Source organism: Lampetra planeri, unplaced genomic scaffold (genome assembly GCF_965212315.1).
Source record: "Lampetra planeri unplaced genomic scaffold, kcLamPlan1.2.h2 scaffold_1206, whole genome shotgun sequence".
Taxonomy (NCBI): domain Eukaryota; kingdom Metazoa; phylum Chordata; class Hyperoartia; order Petromyzontiformes; family Petromyzontidae; genus Lampetra; species Lampetra planeri.
In genome coordinates this window covers 12,745-32,006 of record NW_027613921.1, presented here as the reverse complement: position 1 = coordinate 32,006, position 19,262 = coordinate 12,745, and the positions used below count along the sequence as shown (strand labels likewise).

The 19,262-nt window shown below is 51.5% G+C and overlaps 1 protein-coding gene across 1 annotated transcript; it reads right to left on the bottom strand.

Annotated features, from left to right (window-relative positions):
- Positions 1 to 825: 825 nt before the first annotated feature.
- Positions 826 to 17,746, bottom strand: LOC144738882 (uncharacterized; the record flags this gene model as incomplete). Its single annotated transcript, XM_078621876.1, has 5 exons — positions 17,474 to 17,746; positions 16,948 to 17,041; positions 4,739 to 4,876; positions 2,931 to 3,143; positions 826 to 1,168 (listed from the first exon to the last, which is right to left on the bottom strand). Coding segments are annotated over exons 1-5 (1,061 nt in total), but the record flags the coding sequence as incomplete, so codon positions are not given.
- Between the last annotated feature and the right edge of the window lie 1,516 nt (positions 17,747 to 19,262).

Genomic DNA, 19,262 nt, shown 5'->3' with positions numbered 1-19,262 from the left:
GCGGGCGAGAGAGCGGGCGAGAGAGCGGGCGAGAGTGCGGGCGGGAGAGTGAGCGGGAGAGAGAGCGAGAGAGTGAGCGAGAGAGTGAGCGAGAGAGTGAGCGAGAGAGTGAGCGAGAGAGTGGGCGAGAGAGTGAGCGAGAGAGTGAGCGAGAGAGTGAGCGAGAGAGTGAGCGAGAGAGAGTGAGTGAGAGAGTGAGCGGGAGAGTGAGCGGGAGAGTGAGCGGGAGAGAGAGCGAGAGAGAGTGAGCGAGAGAGTGAGCGGGAGAGTGAGCGAGAGAGTGAACGAGAGAGTGGGCGAGAGAGTGAGCGAGAGAGTGAGCGAGAGAGTGGGCGAGAGAGTGAGCGAGAGAGTGAGCGAGAGAGTGAGCGAGAGAGTGAGCGGGAGAGTGAGCGAGAGAGTGAGCGAGAGAGTGAGCGAGAGAGTGGGCGAGAGAGTGGGCGAGAGAGTGAGAAAGTGAGCGAGAGAGTGAGCGAGAGAGCGATAGAGTGAGCGAGAGAGCGGGCGAGAGAGTGAGCGAGAGAGCGGGCGAGAGAGCAAGCGAGAGAGCGGGCGAGAGCGGGCGAGAGAGCGGGCGAGAGTGTGGGCGGGAGAGTGAGCGGGAGAGAGAGCGAGAGAGTGAGCGAGAGAGTGAGCGAGAGAGTGAGCGAGAGAGTCAGCGAGAGAGTGAGCGAGAGAGTGAGCGAGAGAGTGAGCGAGAGAGTGAGCGGGAGAGAGAGCGAGAGAGTGAGCGAGAGAGACACAGAGAGACACAGGGAGAGGGAGACACAGAGGGAGACGTGGAGGACAAGAGAGATGACGCGGAGAAGAGCGGGAGGGAGGCACGGAGGGAGCCGTGAGGTCGTCCGTCGCCTACCCCCCCGACTCACCATCTTGATCCCCTCTCCCCGACACAGCTTCATGTAGCTTGCACTCTTCCCATCGTCCACCTCCTCCTCATCCACCTCCTCTTCCACCTCCACTTTCTCCTCCTCCTCCTCCCCGAGTCTCTCTCCCCCCATCGTGTCCTTCCTCCTCCTCTTCGAGGATGACGATGACGACGAGGAGGAGGATGAGTCGCTGCGGATGCCGGTGGTGAGGAGGTGATATTCGTCGTCGCCCTTGCGCTTGGCGGAGAGCGCACGGGAGAAGTAGTCGAGGTTCCCCTGGGCACGCTCGTGAGATGGGTCTGCGGATGGGGAGAGAGATGGGGAGGGAGATGGGGTGAAAGATGGGGATGGAGAGTGAGATGGGTCTGGGGAGATGGGGAGAGAGATGGGGAGAGAGATGGGGAGGGAGAGTGAGATGGGGAGATGGGGAGAGAGATAGGGAGAGAGATGGGGAAAGACAGTGAGATGGGAAGATGGGGAGAGAGATGGGGAGAGAGATGGGGAGAGAGATGGGGAGAGAGATTGAGACGGGTCTGGGGAGATGGGGAGAGAGATGGGGAGAGAGAGTGAGATGGGAAGAGAGATGGGGAGAGAGATGGGGAGAGAGAGTGAGATGGGTCTGGGGATGGGGAGATGGGGAGAGAGATGGGGAAAGAGTGAGACGGGTCTGGGGAGATGGGGAGAGAGAGCGAGACGGGTCTGGGGAGATGGGGAGAGAGATGGGGAGAGAGAGTGAGACGGGTCTGGGGAGATGGGGAGATGGGGAGAGAGAGTGAGATGGGGATAGAGATGGGGAGAGAGATGGGGAGAGAGATGGGCAGAGAGATGGGGAGAGAGATGGGGAGAAAGATGGGGAGAGAGAGTGAGATGGGTCTGGGGAGATGGGGAGAGAGATGGGGAGAGAGAGTGAGATGGGGAGAGAGATGGAGAGATGGGGAGATGGGGAGAGAGATGGAGAGATGGGGAGATGGGGAGAGAGATGGGGAGAGTGAGACGGGTCTGGGGAGATGGGGAGATGTGGAGAGAGATGGGGAGATGGGGAGAGAGATGGGGAGAGAGATGGAGAGATGGGGAGAGAGATGGGGAGAGAGAGTGAGACGGGGATGGGGAGATGGGGAGAGAGAGTGAGATGGGTCTGGGGGGATGGGGAGAGAGATGGGGAGAGAGACGGGGAGAGAGAGTGAGATGGGTCTGGGAGGAGGTGGTGGTGGTGAGGAGGGAGATGGGGTGAGTGAGATGGGGTGAGAGATGGGGTGAGATGGGGTGATAGATGTGGCAGCCTCCCCTTCTACACAGACACATTCCAGAACTAGCCCACCTGACCTCGTGGTGTAACCCACAGAGGTCAAGGTGGTAACGGTACAGCTGCCATGCACACACTCGCTCTATCACTCGCTCACCCACTCGCTCACTCACTCGCTCGCATATTCACTCACTCACCCACTCGCTCATTCATCCGCTCACCCACTCACTCACCCACTCGCTCCCTCATTCACCCGCTCACCCACTCGCTCTATCACTCGCTAACCCACTCGCTCATTCACTCACTCGCACATTCGCTCATTCACCCGCTCACCCAATCGCTCACCCACTCGCCCATTCACTTGCTCGCTCACCCACTCGCTCATTCACTCACTCACTCGCACATTCGCTCATTGACCCGCTCACCCAATCGCTCACCCACTCGCCCATTCTTTCACTCGCTTATTCACTCGCTCACGTACTCGCTCACCCACTCGCTTATTCACCTGCTGAGCCACTCACTCATTCACTCGCTCATTCACTCACTCATTCACTCGCTTACCCACTCGTCACTCGCTCACCCACTCGCTCACCCACTCGCTCCCTCATTCACCCGCTCATCCACTCGCTCATTCACTCGCTCACTCGCTCACCCACTCATTCGCTCACTAGCGCATTCACCCACTCACTCACCCACTCGCTCCCTCACCCGCTCACCCACTCGCTCACCCACCCGCTCACCCACCCGCTCACCCATCCGCTCACCCACCCGCTCACCCACTCGCTCACCCACCCGCTCACCCCCCCCATCACTCGTACCCAGCTTGAGCAGCTGCTTCGTCAGCGTGTACGCTTCCTCCGTCTTGCCCTGCTGAAACGCCACGAAGCTCAGGTGGTCCAAGACGTCCACCTCATCCACCACCGCCGCCCCCGTCAGCCACTCCACCCCCTCCACCGCCGATCCTCCTCCCCCCGGTGTCTCCTCCGCTTCTCCGCCCTCCGCCCCCTCCCCACGTCTCTCCCCTCCTCCTCCTCCTCATCGGTGCATCATGCGCAGCGCCTGCCGTATCCACAGCTGCGTGTGCCGGTAGTCGCCCTCCGTGTAGGCGACGCGGCCCAGGTCGTAGCAGTCGCGAGCAGACAGAGCGTCACGATGCATCGTGCCTTGGACGTGCGCGCACACACAGGGAGAGAGACGGTGGGTGAGGGTGGGGCGGGGTGGGGAGGGGAAGGGTTACGGGGTCCAGAGACTCGGAGATTCGGGGTTTAGAGACTCAGGAACTCAGGGTTTAGAGACTTAGAGACTCAGGGATTAGAGACTTAGAGACTTAAGAGACTCAGGGATTAGAGACTCAGGAATTAGAGACTCAGGGTTTAGAGACTCGGGGTTTAGAGACTCAGGGTTTAGAGACTCGGGGATTAGAGACTCAGGGTTTAGAGACTCAGGGTTTAGAGACTCAGGGATTAGAGACTCAGGAATTAGAGACTCAGGGTTTAGAGACTCAGGGACTCAGGGTTTAGAGACTCAGGAATTAGAGACTCAGGGTTTAGAGACTCAGGGATTAGAGACTCAGGAATTAGAGACTCAGGAATTAGAGACTCAGGGTTTAGAGACTCAGGGACTCAGGGTTTAGAGACTCAGGAATTAGAGACTCAGGGTTTAGAGACTCAGGGATTAGAGACTCAGGAATTAGAGACTCAGGGTTTAGAGACTCAGGGACTCAGGGTTTAGAGACTCAGGTTTTAGAGACTCAGGGTTTAGAGACTCAGGGATTAGAGACTCAGGAATTAGAGACTCAGGGTTTAGAGACTCAGGGACTCAGGGTTTAGAGACTCAGGTTTTAGAGACTCAGGGTTTAGAGACTCAGGGATTAGAGACTCAGGGATTAGAGACTCAGGGTTTAGAGACTCAGGGATTAGAGACTCTGGGGCTCAGGGATTAGAGACTCAGGGATTAGAGACTCAGGGTTTAGAGACTCAGGGTTTAGAGACTCGGGGTTTAGAGACTCTGGGATTAGAGACTCAGGGACTCGGGGATTAGAGACGCAGGGTTTAGAGACTCAGGGATTAGAGACTCAGGGTTTAGAGACTCCGAGTCTCAGGGTTTAGAGACTCAGGGTTTAGAGACGCGGGGTTTAGAGACTCAAGGTTTAGAGACTCAGGGTTTAGAGACTCAGGGTTTAGAGACTCGGGGTTTAGAGACTCAGGGTTTAGAGACTCAGGGTTTAGAGACTTCGAGACTCAGGGATTAGAGACTCAGGGTTTAGAGACTCAGGGTTTAGAGACTCAGGGTTTAGAAATTCAGGGTTTGGAGACTCAGAGACTCAGGGACTCAGGGATTAGAGACTCAGAGACTTAGGGTTTAGAGACTTAGAGACTCAGGGACTCAGGGTTTAGATAATTAGAGACTTAGAGACTCAGGGTTTAGAGACTCAGAGAATTAGGGTTTAGAGACTTAGAGACTCAGGGACTCAGGGTTTAGAGAATTAGAGACTTAGAGACTCAGGGTTTAGAGATTAAGAGACTCAGGTTCTGAGACCCGGCCTAGGCTGTAGCAGCCACATCCATAGAATGTCTCAGAGAGTGAGTCTCTTTGTGATTCTGTGAGTATCTCTGTGAGTGAGTACCTGGTAGGTTCCCATCTGCGATGTCGCGCGTGCTCAGTCTGTAGGTGTCCTGTAGACGCATCAGAGCCTTGGCTGCCCCGTTGACGTCCTCCTCGGTGGGCAGCCACAGACGCTGGGCAGATATGTTCGCTAGGAACTCTGGGTAAGTGGGAGACGGAGACAAACCGCAGCTCTGGGTGAGTGGGCGAGCAAGTGGGTGAGCGAGTGGGTGAACGAGTGAGTGGGTGAGCGGGTGGGTGAGAAAGTGGGTGAGCGGGTGGGTGAGTGGGTGGGTGAATGAGTGGGTGAGCGAGCGAGTGGTTGAGCGAGCGAGTGGGTGAACAAGTGGGTGAGCGAGTGGGTGAGCGAGTGGGTGAGTGGGTGGGTGAGCGGGTGGGTGAGCGGGTGGGTGAGCGGGTGGGTGAGCGGGTGGGTGAATGAGTGGGTGAGCGAGCGAGTGGGTGAGCGAGCGAGTGGGTGAGCAAGTGGGTGAGCGAGTGGGTGAGTGGGTGGGTGAATGAGTGAGTGGGTGAGTGGGTGAGCGAGTGGGTGAGCGAGTGTAAGCTGAGTGAATGAGTGAGTGAATGAGTGTAAGCTGAGTAAATGAGCGAGTGTAAGCTGAGTGAATGAGTGAGTTTAAGCTGAGTGAGTGAATGAGTGAGTGAATGAGTGAGCAAGTGGAAGCTGAGCGAGTGTAAGCTGAGTGAATGAGTGAGTGAATGAGTGAGTGAATGAGTGAATGAGCGAGTGTAAGCTGAGTGAATGAGTGAGTCTAAGCTGAGTGAATGAGTGAGTCTAAGCTGAGTGAAGGAACGAGTGTAAGCTGAGTGAGTGAACGCTGAGTGAGTGAATGAGCGAGTGAATGAGTGAGTGAGTGTAAGCTGAGTGAGTGTAAGCTGAGTGAGTGTAAGCTGAGTGAATAAGTGAGCGAGTGAATGAGCGAGTGTAAGCTGAGTGAATGAAAGCTGAGTGAATGAGTGAATGAAAGCTGAGTGAATGAGCGAGTGTAAGCTGAGTGTGAATGAGTGAGCGGGTGAATGAGCGAGTGAATGAGCGAGTGAATGAGCGAGTGAATGAGCGAGTGTAAGCTGAGTGAGTGAATGAGTGAGTGAATGAAAGCTGAGTGAATGAGTGAGTGAGTGTAAGATGAGTGAATGAACGAGTATAAGCTGAGTGAATTAAAGCTGAGTGAATGAGTGAGCGAGTGAATGAGTGAGTGTAAGCTGAGTGAGCGAGTGAGTGAGCGAGTGTAAGCTGAGTGAATGAAAGCTGAGTGAATGAGTGAGCGAGTGAATGAATGAGTGAGTGAATGAAAGCTGAGTGAGTGAGTGTAAGCTGAGTGAATGAGTGAGCGAGTGAATGAGTGAGCGAGTGGAAGCTGAGTGAGTGAATGAGTGAGTGAGTGCGGCTTGCTTGCTACCCACCGGTGGCCGGGTTCATGATGGCTGAGTGAATGAAAGCTGAGTGAGTGAATGAGTGTAAGCTGAGTGAATGAAAGCTGAGTGAGTGAGTGAATGAGAGCTGAGTGAATGAATGAGTGAGTGAATGAAAGCCGAGTGAATGAGTGAGTGAATGAAAGCTGAGTGAATGAGTGAGTGAATGAGTGACTGAATGAAAGCTGCGTGAGTGAATGAGTGAGCAGGTGCGGCTTGCTTGCTACACACCAGTGGCCGGGTTCATGATGGCTGAGTGAGTGAATGAGTGAGTGTAAGCTGAGTGAATGAGCGAGTGAATGAGTGAGTGGATGAGTGACTGAATGAAAGCTGAGTGAGTGAATGAGTGAGTGTAAGCTGAGTGAATGAGTGCAAGCTGAGTGAATGAAAGCTGAGTGAATGAGTGAGTGAGCGGGTGCGGCTTGCTTGCTACACACGGGTGGCCGGGTTCATGATGGCCGTGTCGTCCAGACCGAGATGACCGGCTGATGCACCACCTGTGCCCCCTACTGTGCCAACTTGCTGTGCTTTAGCCACCCGCCGCTCCGCTCGTTGTTGTGAGCGTCGCTCCTCCGCCCCCCGTTGTTGTTGGAGGGCGACTGCCTCCAACTGCCCAGTAGCCTCACTGTGCACCTAGCCTGGCACTGCCCAGTAGCAGCGTCCTTCACGAGCCTCCTCCACAGAGGCCGATCTTGACACCGCTGGTACCGCTCATCGGCAAGTCCACTCAACTCCACAAACACACACAGAGATTCATATTCTTGGTTCTTTCGGTAACGTCATCACGTAGAAGGGAAATAATAAAATAAAATAATATAAAACAATAAGAATTCTCACGACGTTTCGACTGCAACACAAGCAATCATCATCAGGTGTGAAATCCACAGCAAGAAAATTTGAAAAAAAAAATTATTGGCGTGGATTTCACACCTGATGATGATTTCTTGTGTTGCAGTCGAAACGTCGTGAGAATTTCTTATTGTTTTATATTATTTTATTTTATTATTTCCCTTCTACGTGATGACTTTACCGAAAGAACCATGAAAATGAATCCCTGCAGTGACGAAAGCTTTAAATCAAGACACACAGAGATGTACAGGATGCTTAAACAAAAAATGTGTTCAAGCTTCTGAGAATCAGCAACGACAGCCACGAGGAATGTGCCTCCGGGCTCAGGAGACCACCTGGGGAAGATGGCGAAACAGGCGGGGAGACTTTTTCGACTTTTTGAAGTTATTAACGTGACATTCGTTCCATTGGAACCTCATTTGCCAGTAAAAAATATGATAATTGATTTTTTTACCCTTCTATCTGGCAACAAAACTGACACCTTTCTTTACAAGGAGTCATGTTTGCATAGACCACAATACCTGCGGTCATAATGCAAACAAAAAACATAACTCTGATAATGTATGCACTGTCCTTGAAGTTGATTGGTCCACACCCAAGACAGCTTTTCTTAGAGCCTAGTCTCACATGGTGTTGGACCAGATGACGCCAAAAGGTGCACAACTCAAAGACAATGCACCATCAGAGTATGAGAGCTTGGGGTAAGCATTGACACCATTGAAACCTCATTTGCCAGTAAAAAATATGATAATTGTTTTTTTACCCTTCTATCTGGCAACAAAACTGACACCTTTTTTTACAAGGAGTCATGTTTGCATAGACCACAATACATGCAGCCATAATGCAAATAAAAAAAAACATAACTCTGATAATGTAGGCACTGTCCTTGAAGTTGATTGGTCCACACCCGAGACAGCTTTTAACTTCAAGGACAGTGCATATATTATCAGAGTTGTGTTTTTTGTTTGCATTATGACTGCAGGTATTGTGGTCTATGCAAACATGACTCCTTGTAACAAAAGGTGTCAGTTTTGTTGCCAGATAGAAACAATTATCGTGACATTCGTTATTGCGTCTGCAGCTTTGGAGTATTATTATCTGTTATTTTTCCATTTATAAAAAACCGATAGTCGCCATGTAAGCATTAAAACATTGTTTTGAATCACCCTGTATTGTACATCATCTGGAGCAGTGGTTCTTAACCGCTTACCAGAGGTCGCAACCGGGTACCCGAAACCCGTACCCTACCCGATACCCGGCTACCCGTACCCGGCCGGGTACAGGTACGGGTAGCCGTTTGCGACCCTGGTGCGGCCGGGTACGGGTAGGCCGTGAGTCACTGGTGAGTCGCCGTTTGTCACTCATTTCCCAACGTCTTGTCTCTTCTCACAATTCAAGTTCCTAGAATCAACCCACCCGCGCCTGCAACATGGCTTCATCCCAAAGGTCGCAATCGGGTACTCGATACCCGTACCCTACCCGTACCCGGCCGAGTACGGGTAGCCGGGTATTGGGTAGGGTACGGGTACCCGTTGGCGACCCTGGTGCGGCCGGGTACGGGTAAGGAATCAAAACCCGTTTGCGACCTCTGCCGCTTACTGCAGCAGCCTGGACCCCCCCTCCCCAACCCACCTTGGTTCCCGGTCATAAAAAAACCAAAAACAATGATGTTCATAGATAAATTTGAAGAAACAAGGTGGCTGTGCTCGCGTGCCCATGCTTAATTTTACGTTTTCGATGATTTACCTTCGAAAAAAAGAAATCCGGCTAACAGCGCTTGCCCCGACAGTCTGTTAAAGGCTACACAAGGGACCTTTGTCTTTGTTTTGTGTGTGCGTGTTTGTGCGTTTCTGCGTGTTTGCGTGTTTGTGTGCGTGTTTGTGTGCGTGTTTGTGTGCGTGTTTGTGTGCGTGTTTGTGTGCGTGTGCGTGTTTGTGTGTGCGTGTGTGTGCGTGTTTGTGCGTGTTTGTGTGTGTGTGCGTGCGTGTGCGTGTTTGTGTGCGTGTTTGTGTGCGTGTTTGTGTGCGTGTTTGTGTGCGTGTGTGTGTGCATGTGTGCGTGTTTGTGTGTGCGTGTTTGTGCGTGCGTGTTTGTGCGTGCGTGTTTGTGTGTGCGTGTTTGTGTGTGCGTGTTTGTGTGTGCGTGTGCGTGTTTGTGTGTGCGTGTTTGTGTGTGCGTGTTTGCGTGTGTGCGTGCGTGTGTGCGTGCGTGTTTGTGTGCGTGTTTGTGTGTGCGTGTGTGCGTGCGTGTTTGTGTGTGTGCGTGCGTGTTTGTGCGTGTGTGCGTGCGTGTTTGTGTGTGCGTGCGTGTTTGCGTGCGTGTTTGTGTGTCCGTGTGTGTGCGTGCGTGTTTGTGTGCGTGCGTGTTTGTGTGCGTGTGTGCGTGTTTGTCCGTGTTTGTGTGCGTGTCTGCGTGCGTGTTTGTGTGTGCGTGCGTGTGTTTGTGTGTGCGTGCGTGTTTGCGTGCGTGTGTTTGTGTGTGCGTGTTTGCGTGCGTGTTTGTGTGTGCGCGTGCGTGTTTGTGTGCGTGTGTGCGTGCATGTGTGCGTGTTTGTGTGCGTGTGTGCGTGCGTGTTTGTCCGTGTTTGTGTGCGTGTCTGCGTGCGTGTTTGTGTGTGCGTGCGTGTTTGCGTGCGTGTTTGTGTGTGCGTGCGTGTTTGCGTGCGTGTTTGTGTGTGCGTGCGTGTTTGCGTGCGTGTGTTTGTGTTTGTGTGTGCGTGTTTGTGTATGCGTGTTTGTGCACGTGTTTGTGTGCGTGCGTGTTTGTGTGCGTGTTTGTGTGCGTATGTGCATGTTCGTGTGTGTTTGCGTGTCTGCTTGTTTGAGTGCGTGTTTGCGTGCGTGTGCGTGTTTGCGTGCATATTTACGTGTGTGCGTGTTTGCGTGCGTGTGTGTGTGCGTGCGTGTTTGTGCGTGTGTGCGTGCGTGTTTGTGTGTGCGTGCGTGTTTGCGTGCGTGTTTGTGTGTCCGTGTGTGTGCGTGCGTGTTTGTGTGCGTGTGTGCGTGCGTGTTTGTGTGCGTGTGTGCGTGTTTGTCCGTGTTTGTGTGCGTGTCTGCGTGCGTGTTTGTGTGTGCGTGCGTGTTTGCGTGCGTGTGTTTGTGTGTGCGTGCGTGTTTGCATGCGTGTGTTTGTGTGTGCGTGTTTGCGTGCGTGTTTGTGTGTGCGCGTGCGTGTTTGTGTGCGTGCATGTGTGCGTGTTTGTGTGCGTGTGTGCGTGCGTGTTTGTCCGTGTTTGTGTGCGTGTCTGCGTGCGTGTTTGTGTGTGCGTGCGTGTTTGCGTGCGTGTTTGTGTGTGCGTGCGTGTTTGCGTGCGTGTTTGTGTGTGCGTGCGTGTGTTTGTGTTTGTGTGTGCGTGTTTGTGTATGCGTGTTTGTGCACGTGTTTGTGTGCGTGCGTGTTTGTGTGCGTGTTTGTGTGCGTATGTGCATGTTCGTGTGTGTTTGCGTGTCTGCTTGTTTGAGTGCGTGTTTGCGTGCGTGTGCGTGTTTGCGTGCATATTTACGTGTGTGCGTGTTTGCGTGCGTGTGTGTGTGCGTGTGTGTGCGTGTGTGTGTTTGCACGTGCGTCACCTATTGATGTGAACACCTCCATCAGTGCAGGCCGAACCACCAGCACAAGCAGCAACAGCCGAGGCATGATGGCCAACTCCTGAAACACACGGGACAGACACACAGACAGGGAAAACAATCCAGCACATCGTCGCTACCGCTACTACTACTGGCAGCAGACTCACACACAGGGACAGTTGCCACTCGGGGTGCCCTAGGCTATAGGATCACACATCAGTAGTAGCAGCAGCAATCATCGCTACCCCTACTACTCCTGACAGCAGACTCACACACAGGGACAGCTGCTACTGGGTGTGCCCCTAGGCTATAGGATCACATAGCAGTAGTAGCAGCAATCATCATCGCTACCCCTACTACTGGCAGCAGACACACACAAGCACAGCTGCCACTGGGTGTGCCCCTAGGCTATAGGATCACACGGCAGTAGCAACAGCAATCATCACTACCCCTACTACTACTGACAGCAGACTCACACACAGGGACAGCTGCCACTGGGTGTGCCCCTAGGCTATAGGAACACACAGCAGTAGTAGCAGCAGCAACCATCGCTACCGCTACTACTACTACTGGCAGCAGACTCACACACAGGCACAGTTGCCACTGGGGGTGCCCCTAGGCTATAGGAACACACAGCAGTAGTAGCAGCAATCGCTACCCCTACTACTACTACTGACAGCAGACACACACAAGCACAGCTGCCACTGGGTGTGCCCCTAGGCTATAGGATCACACAGCAGTAGTAGCAGCAATCATCGCTACCCCTACTACTACTACTACTGACAGCAGACTCACACACAGGGACAGCTGCCACTGGGGGTGCCCCTAGGCTATAGGAACACACGGCAGTAGTAGCAGCAATCATCACTACCCCTACTACTAACAGACTCACACACAGGGACAGCTGCCACTGGGTGTACCCCTAGGCTATAGAATCACACGGCAGCAGCAGCAGCAATCTTCACTACCCCTACTACTACTAACAGACTCACACACAGGGACAGCTGCCACTGGGTGTGCCCCTAGGCTATAGGGTCACACATCAGCAGCAGCAATCAATCATCATCATCAGCACGGTGTTGGAAATTTTGCTGCTGCCTGCCTGCCTGCCTGCTGCTGCTGCTCTGCTGCTCTTAATGCTGCTACTGCTGTTACTGCTACTGATGACACTGTTGCTGATGCTACTGCTGCTGAATTTATGCTGCTACTGCTGATGACACTGCTGCTGCTGCTGAGTTTATGCTGCTACTGCTGATGACACTACTGATGAAGCTGCTGCTGATGCTACTGCTGCTAACACTGCTGATGACACTGCTGCTGCTGCTGACACTGCTGCTGCTGATGATCTTCATGCTGCTGCTCTTAATGCTGCTACTGCTGTTACTGCTACTGATGACACTGTTGCTGATGCTACTGCTGCTGAGTTTATGCTGCTACTGCTGATGGCACTGCTGATGACACTGCTGATGAAACTGCTGATCATCCTGCTGCTGATGACGCTGCTGCTACTGCTGATGGCACTGCTGCTGATGAAGCTACTGCTGATGCTACTGCTGCTGATGACACTGCTGATGACACTGCTGCTGATGAAGCTGCTCCTGAAGCTTCTGCTGACACTGTTGCTGATGACACTCCTGATAAAGCTGCTGCTGATGACACTGCTGATGAAGTTGCTGATGACACTGCTGACGCTACTGCTGATGACACTGCTGGTAAAGCTGCTGCTGCTGATGACACTGCTGCTGATGAAGCTGCTGCTGATGACACTTCTGATGATGCAGCTGCTGATGACACTGCTGCTGATGCAGCTGCTGATGACACTGCAGATGAAGTTGCTGCTGATGATGCTGCTGATCATACTGCTGCTGATGATGCTGATGAATCTACTGCTGCTGACACTGCTGCTGATGCTACTGCTGCTGATGACACTGCTGATGACACTGTTGCTGATGAAGCTGCTGCTGATGACACTTCTGATGATGCAGCTGCTGATGACACTGCTGCTGATGCAGCTGCTGATGACACTGCAGATGAAGTTGCTGCTGATGACACTGCAGATGAAGTTGCTGCTGATGATGCTGCGGATCATACTGCTGCTGATGATGCTGATGAATCTACTGCTGCTGACACTGCTGCTGATGCTACTGCTGCTGATGACACTGCTGATGACACTGTTGCTGATGACACTGCTGCTAAAGCTGCTGCTGATGACACTGCTGATGAAGTTGCTGATGACACTGCTGCTAAAGCTGCTGCTGATGACACTGCTGATGAAGTTGCTGATGACACTGCTGGTAAAGCTGCTGCTGATGCTGCAGCTGATAATGCTGATGAAACCACTGCTGATGAAACTGATGCTGCTGGTGATGCTACTGCTGATGATGATAATGCTGCTGACACTGCTGCTGATGCTACTGCTGCTGATGATGCTACTGCTGCTGATGACACTGCTGCTGACACTGCTGCTGATGCTACTGCTGATGCTACTGCTGCTGACACTGCTGCTGCTGATGCTACTGCTGCTGCTGATGATGATGCTACTGCTGCTGCCGTTTGATCGTCAATGTAACTTTGAAAACTTTTTTTCACCCCTCCCCCTATAGGCCTCCGACAGGCTCTCGGGCCCCCCGCGCTCGCCTAGAATCCCCTACCGACCAGGGCGACGGGCCCCGGGCACCCCGGTGACCGGCGAACGCCACCAACGCCGTAACTTTTTTGTTAATTTAAATTAATTCAACGATTTTGCGCAACGTTCAAAGTTTACCGAATAGAAGCCCCGATCGCCCGCGCGCCGTCTTCGGAAGCGTTCACACGGAGCCAACGCCTGCTGCCTGCTTCTTGCTGTCGTCTGCTGCGTGACCTGTAGCGACTGAGCAATGGTGGATGTGGTGGTGGTGAGGGGGGGGGAGGAATCGATTCCTCCGATAGATTCCAAGCAATTCGATTCCGACGAATCGACGCAACATGCCGAGAGGGGGGGTTAGTGGCGGTTGGTGGTGCAACTCCTCGACTTACGAACGCTTTTAGCCCCTCCCACTTTCCTCCAAATACGTTCCATTTTCTATTTATTCTTTGGTTCTTTCGGTAGTCACGTATAAAGATAAAAAAAAAATTAAATTAATGAAAGTAAAATAAAATAAAAATCACGACGTTTCGGAGGGAACACAAGCGTCGTGATTTTTATTTTATTTTTATTTTACTTTTATTAATTTAATTTTTTTTACCTACGTGACTTCACCGAAAAAAACCTAAGAAATAGAAAATGTTAATTTAGAGCTTTCGGTAAAGTCACGTAAAAAGATAAAATAATAAATTAAATAATAGCATACTACGACGTTTCGATTGCAACACAAGCAATCATCATCAGGTATAAATGAAATAGAAACACAAATCTCGTATACTTAATAATGTTACATTACATTTCTAAGCATACTAGATTTGTGTTTCTTTTTCATTTATACCTGATGATGATTGCTTGTGTTGCAATCGAAACGTCGTATGCTATTATTTAATTTATTATTTTATCTTTATACGTGACTTTACCGAAAGCTCCAAATTTACATTTTCTATTTCTTAGGTTTTTTCGGTAAAGTCACGTAGGTGAAAAATTAAAATTAATAAAAGTAAAATAAAAATACAATAAAAATCACGACGCTTGTGTTCCCTCCGAAACGTCGTGATTTTCATTTTATTTTACTTTTATTCATTTTAATTTTTCACCAACGTGACTTTACCAAAAAATACTAAGAATATGAATCCTTGCAGTCAGGAAAGCTTCAAATCTAGAATTAATACCCTCTACGGGGAGGAATTCCACCTATCTGTTAAAGTTTTTAACAGACAACGAGAGATGTCGCGATAACAAGGTAATATACCCCCTCTTCTTGGTTCTTTCGGTAAAGTCACGTAGAATGGAAACAATAAAAATAATAAAATAAAACATAATAAAATAATTCTCACGACGTATCGGCCACAACGCAAGCAGCCGTCATCAGGTGAAGACCAGGTCTGTCGGGGAGACATTCAGACGCTGTCTCTGCGACAGACCTGGTCTTCACCTGATGACGGCTGCTTGCGTTGTGGCTGAAACGTCGTGAGAATAATTTTATTATGTTTTATTTTATTATTTTGATTGTTTCCATTCTACGTGACTTTACCGAAAGAACCAAGAAGATTAATCCCTGCAGTCACGAAAGCTTTAAATCGAAAAAGGTAATACCCATCGCTTACAAATACTGTGTTCTTGGAATTTCTCTCACTTGATACAGCAGTCGTGCTGTGACGTTCCACCTGAAGACGGAAGCTTGTGTTGCCTCCGAAACGTCGTGATTTTTATTTTTACTTTCATTAATTTTAATGTTTTACCTACGTGACTTTACCGAAAAAACCCAAGAATATGAATCATTGCAGTCACGAAAGCTTCAAATCTAGAATTACGTTCCATTCATTGTCTACCACACTCAGATAAGCTCCTCCCCCCCTCCCCCACCTTAACTTGTATTTAAGAACTTGTATCTTGGAATTTAATGCCTCACTTGATACAGCAAATCTAGCTGTGACGGTCCCACATGAAGACGGAGACTTGTGTTGCCTCCGAAACGTCGTGATTTTTATTATTTTATTTCTGTTAATAATTTTATTAATTTTAATTTTTTACTCTACGTGACTTTACCTAAAAAACCTACGATTGTGATTCCTTGCAGTCACAAAAGCTTCAAATCCAGAACAAATCAAGTTCAAGTTCATTTATTAGGTATAGCCCTGTGAGCCATTCGGCTCTTGAATCGGGTGCAACCGCAACAAACAAAAAACATGAACAAAAAACATCTTAAAGTGAATAAGTGACTAAGTGCAAACAGAAATCCAAGAAAAGACAGCAAAACATTGCAGAAAAAAAATCACTGTACACCAACGCTGTGTGCAAAAATCCCAGTGGGATGCAAGTCAAACAACCAACAACAACCACAAGCCAACTTAGATTAAGGCCATCAGTCTAACTCTGTACTACAACAAACAAACATGGCTAAACCAATATACAAATGTTGGAAGGGCGGTGACAGATTTCAGAAATTATACGGGGTAGGGAAGTCTCATCTCTCATCACTTTAGGGGCCGTCCATAAATGACGTCACGCGATTTTTGACGATTTTTGACCCTCCTCCCCCCCCCCCTGAGTCACACGGCGTCACAAAAAGTCAGACCCCCCCCCCCTCAAATATGACGTCACAAAGCTCTGCCCCCCCCAAAATAAAACATGCTTCAAATCGCTTTAAACTACTATTGTCATTGTAGTGCGTATTTAATGTGGCGCTGCACAATGATGTTGTAGGAGACAACATGTATTAAAAAGTCTATTTAATTAAGTAGAACGTGTTGTATATATTTATTTAAAGTTGCGCATTTTTATGTGACGTCACATTTCTCAAACCCCCCCCCCCCCTTCTCGTCACACATTGTCACAAATGTCTGACCCCCCCCCCCCCCCAGGTGCGTGACGTCATTTTATTTCTCATCATCATTGCATTTCTCACTACTTTATCTTCAGTAATAGCTTTTTACCCTTTTAACTGGTACAAAAACTGACACCTTTATACAAGGCATCATGTTTGCAATAACCACAACACAAGCAGTCAAAATGCAAACAAAAAGAAACAACTATGAACAAAAAACACTGATAATATATGCATTGTCCTTGAAACTGATTAGCCCACACCAGAGACAGCTTTCTTTTGAGCCTAGTCTCAATTGGTGCCTTTTGGCGTCCTCTGGTCGAGCACCAATTGAGACAAGGCTCAAAAGAAAGCTGTCTCTGGTGTGAACCAATCAGTTTCAAGGACAATGCATTTATTATCAGTGTGTTTTTGTTTGAATTTTGACTGCAAGTATTGTGGTTAATGCAGACATGAATCCTTGTAAAAAGATTTCAGTTTTGTTGGCAGAAAAAAGGGGAAAACCCCCCTATTATATCAAGTCATGACCCAAAGTAGTTGATGACATCTTTCCAATGATTTATGAGTTGAAATTGTGTCTGTGTCTGTATATATGTGTAATGCGAGCGTAAATGGGGTTGCTGCTGGGCTCTGGCCCAATCACACGACCCAGGGTATTGGGGGCGGAGCCCGGTATGGGGGGCGTGTGGGAGGGGCCGCCGTTGACCTCGGCTCCAATGGGAAGCGAGGTGAATGGGGGTGGAGCCAGCAGGGAAGTATGGGAAGGCCGGATCTGACGATCCGGAAGGGGAGGAGTCAGGGTCACGTGGGAGAGAGGATATAGACGGGAGCCCGGAAGAGATCGGGGTCAGCTGATGGAGTGAAGAAGCGGGACCACGTTAGGTGGCCGCCGTGCCATCAGCCACGTGGCTGATGGGGCTTCGGCGGCACACCGTCGGCCAGCGGTGTGCAGAGCGGGGAGGAGCAGAGCGACTGACGGGAGAGGAGCTGACGGGAGAGCGCGTGCGGGGCGCGCACGAGGAGGAGCTAATGGAGGAGCGTGCGTGGCACGCGAGAGGAGCATGTGGGGCACGTGAGAGGAGCGTGCGGGGCACGCGAGGGGAGCGTGCGGGGCACGCGAGAGGAGCGTGCACGGCACGCGAGAAGAGCGTGCGGGGCACGCGAGAGGAGCGTGCATGGCACCCGAGAGGAGATGCTGGTCCCTTGTCAGGACCAGCGGGGTGTGAGGACGAGTGGAAGAGCTGAGGAGGAAGCGCGTGCGGGGCGCGCGCGAGACGACGCTGGTCCGCAGAGGAGACCAGCGGGGTGCGGAGAAAGACTTTGAATAAAAGACCATCGGAGACAAGCAGTGCCTAACGGAGTCTTTTATTACACTGGAGTCAGAAGTGGACTTTTTTAAGGCAAAATAACATCGAGGAAGATGGCCGAGAACTTGAAAAAGCGTAACCCACTTGTTACGTCTTCCGACGATGGAGAGACGTCCGCCGGCACACGTCCTCCAGCGACCACGTGGCAGGCCGCCGCCATCTTGAACATCGCGGCGGAGAGGCGGCCATGCGATGCCATCTCGGAGGTGCCGCGTGGTGCGCATCCTGCTGCTGAGCAACTGTTTTGCAGGAAGAAGCCGCAAGGAAAGGACACCGACGCTGCTGCTGCCGGGGCGGGAGCACCCCCGTCCTGGCTCTTGTGCGAGACACCGGAGCAGTCGCGGGAGGACGCCGCGCTCACCATCCGAGTTCTTCGAGGCGTCTCAAGTCACCACCCTGCCGTCCTCTGCTCGCTGCAGCCCCGGGCAAGTCGTGACGATATGCACCCGGCCCTAACACACACCTCACCCATCTTGCTTGTGCCAGGTGCGATTGTTTGTTATGTCTCGAGCATGCGGAGCGCGGGTCGGGCTGTGTGTGTGTGAGGATGGACGCGCTGTCTGCTTGTGTTTGCTCTGTGTCAAATAGTGTTTATGCGTTGCGGCATGGGGATGTTATCTTGATGGCGAAGTTAATTATTAATTCGGTTGCGTCGAGTGTCCCGCGCTGTTACCATCCCGTGGGTTGCCATGTGTGACGTGGTTATTTTGATGATTTTTTTTGCTGCAAGGTACGACAGGGTTAACGGTGTGTGTCTGCCTGCAGCTCTGCTTGCGATTGTGCATAATGTACGACCTGTGTGGAACTTTGCTGCTTGTAATCGCGACATGCTGACTGCACGTACTGTAGAGACTGTCTTTCTGTACGGATACGGAGTGCGTTACATTGTTTTGACCATTGGGTTCGGGATTGTTATTAGTTGTGCGTACCTGTTCGGAAATTGGTCGATTCGTGGGGGACCCTAATTTTTGGTTGTATGGGTGTTCGTGCACACGAGCTTGCATGTGTGTTCATAGGAAATTGCGAGTGTGGAGGGATGAGGGCGTTGTTGGTGGCTCTGCCGTCAAGGGTGATGGGGCCGTAAATTACCGCCAAGTGGCGTCGCTCTTTCCGTTGATTGCGTGCGGCCAGGGGTTGCATTGCGAGTTGGTGTGTATGAGCAATGTGTCTTGGTCAACTATGGGTTAAAAATTCCCCCGATATGACTGCTGTGCGCAGCGAGCTGCGGCTATGCGTCGTATCATTGGGGGTTGTTAAAACGTGACAGGGGATGTGTGTTGTGACCCCCAGCAAGGGGCAGCTGGGGTGCACTCACAGGAAAAACTGCCGAAGTGGTCGCACGTTGGGCCGCCATTTTGGCTAGCGCGGGAAATCGCGGGGATGCACTCGGCGCATGGGGCCGCCATTTTGAGCGCGCGCGGGAAATCGCGGGGATGCGCTTGGCGCATAGGGCCGCCATTTTGAGCGCGCGCGGGAAATCGCGAGGATGTGCTCAGCACAGGGGGCCGCCATTTTGAGCGTGCGCGGGAAATCACGAGGATGCGCTCGGCGCATGGGGCCGCCATTTTGAGCGCGCGGGGAAATCGCGAGGATGCGCTCGGTGCATGGGGCCGCCATTTTGAGCGCGCGGGAAATCGCGGGGATGCGCTCGGTGCATGGGGCCGCCATTTTGAGCACGCGGGAAATCGCGGGAATGCGCTCGGCGCATGGGGCCGCCATTTTGAGCGCGCGGGAAATCGCGGGGATGCGCTCGCCGCATGGGGCCGCCATTTTGAGCGCGCGGGGAAAACCTCGGTGGGGCGCTTTGCGCGTGACGCCGCCATTTTGAGGGGATGCGGTTAATGGATCTCATCCCTTGACTCTCGTGTTGCGCTCTAACT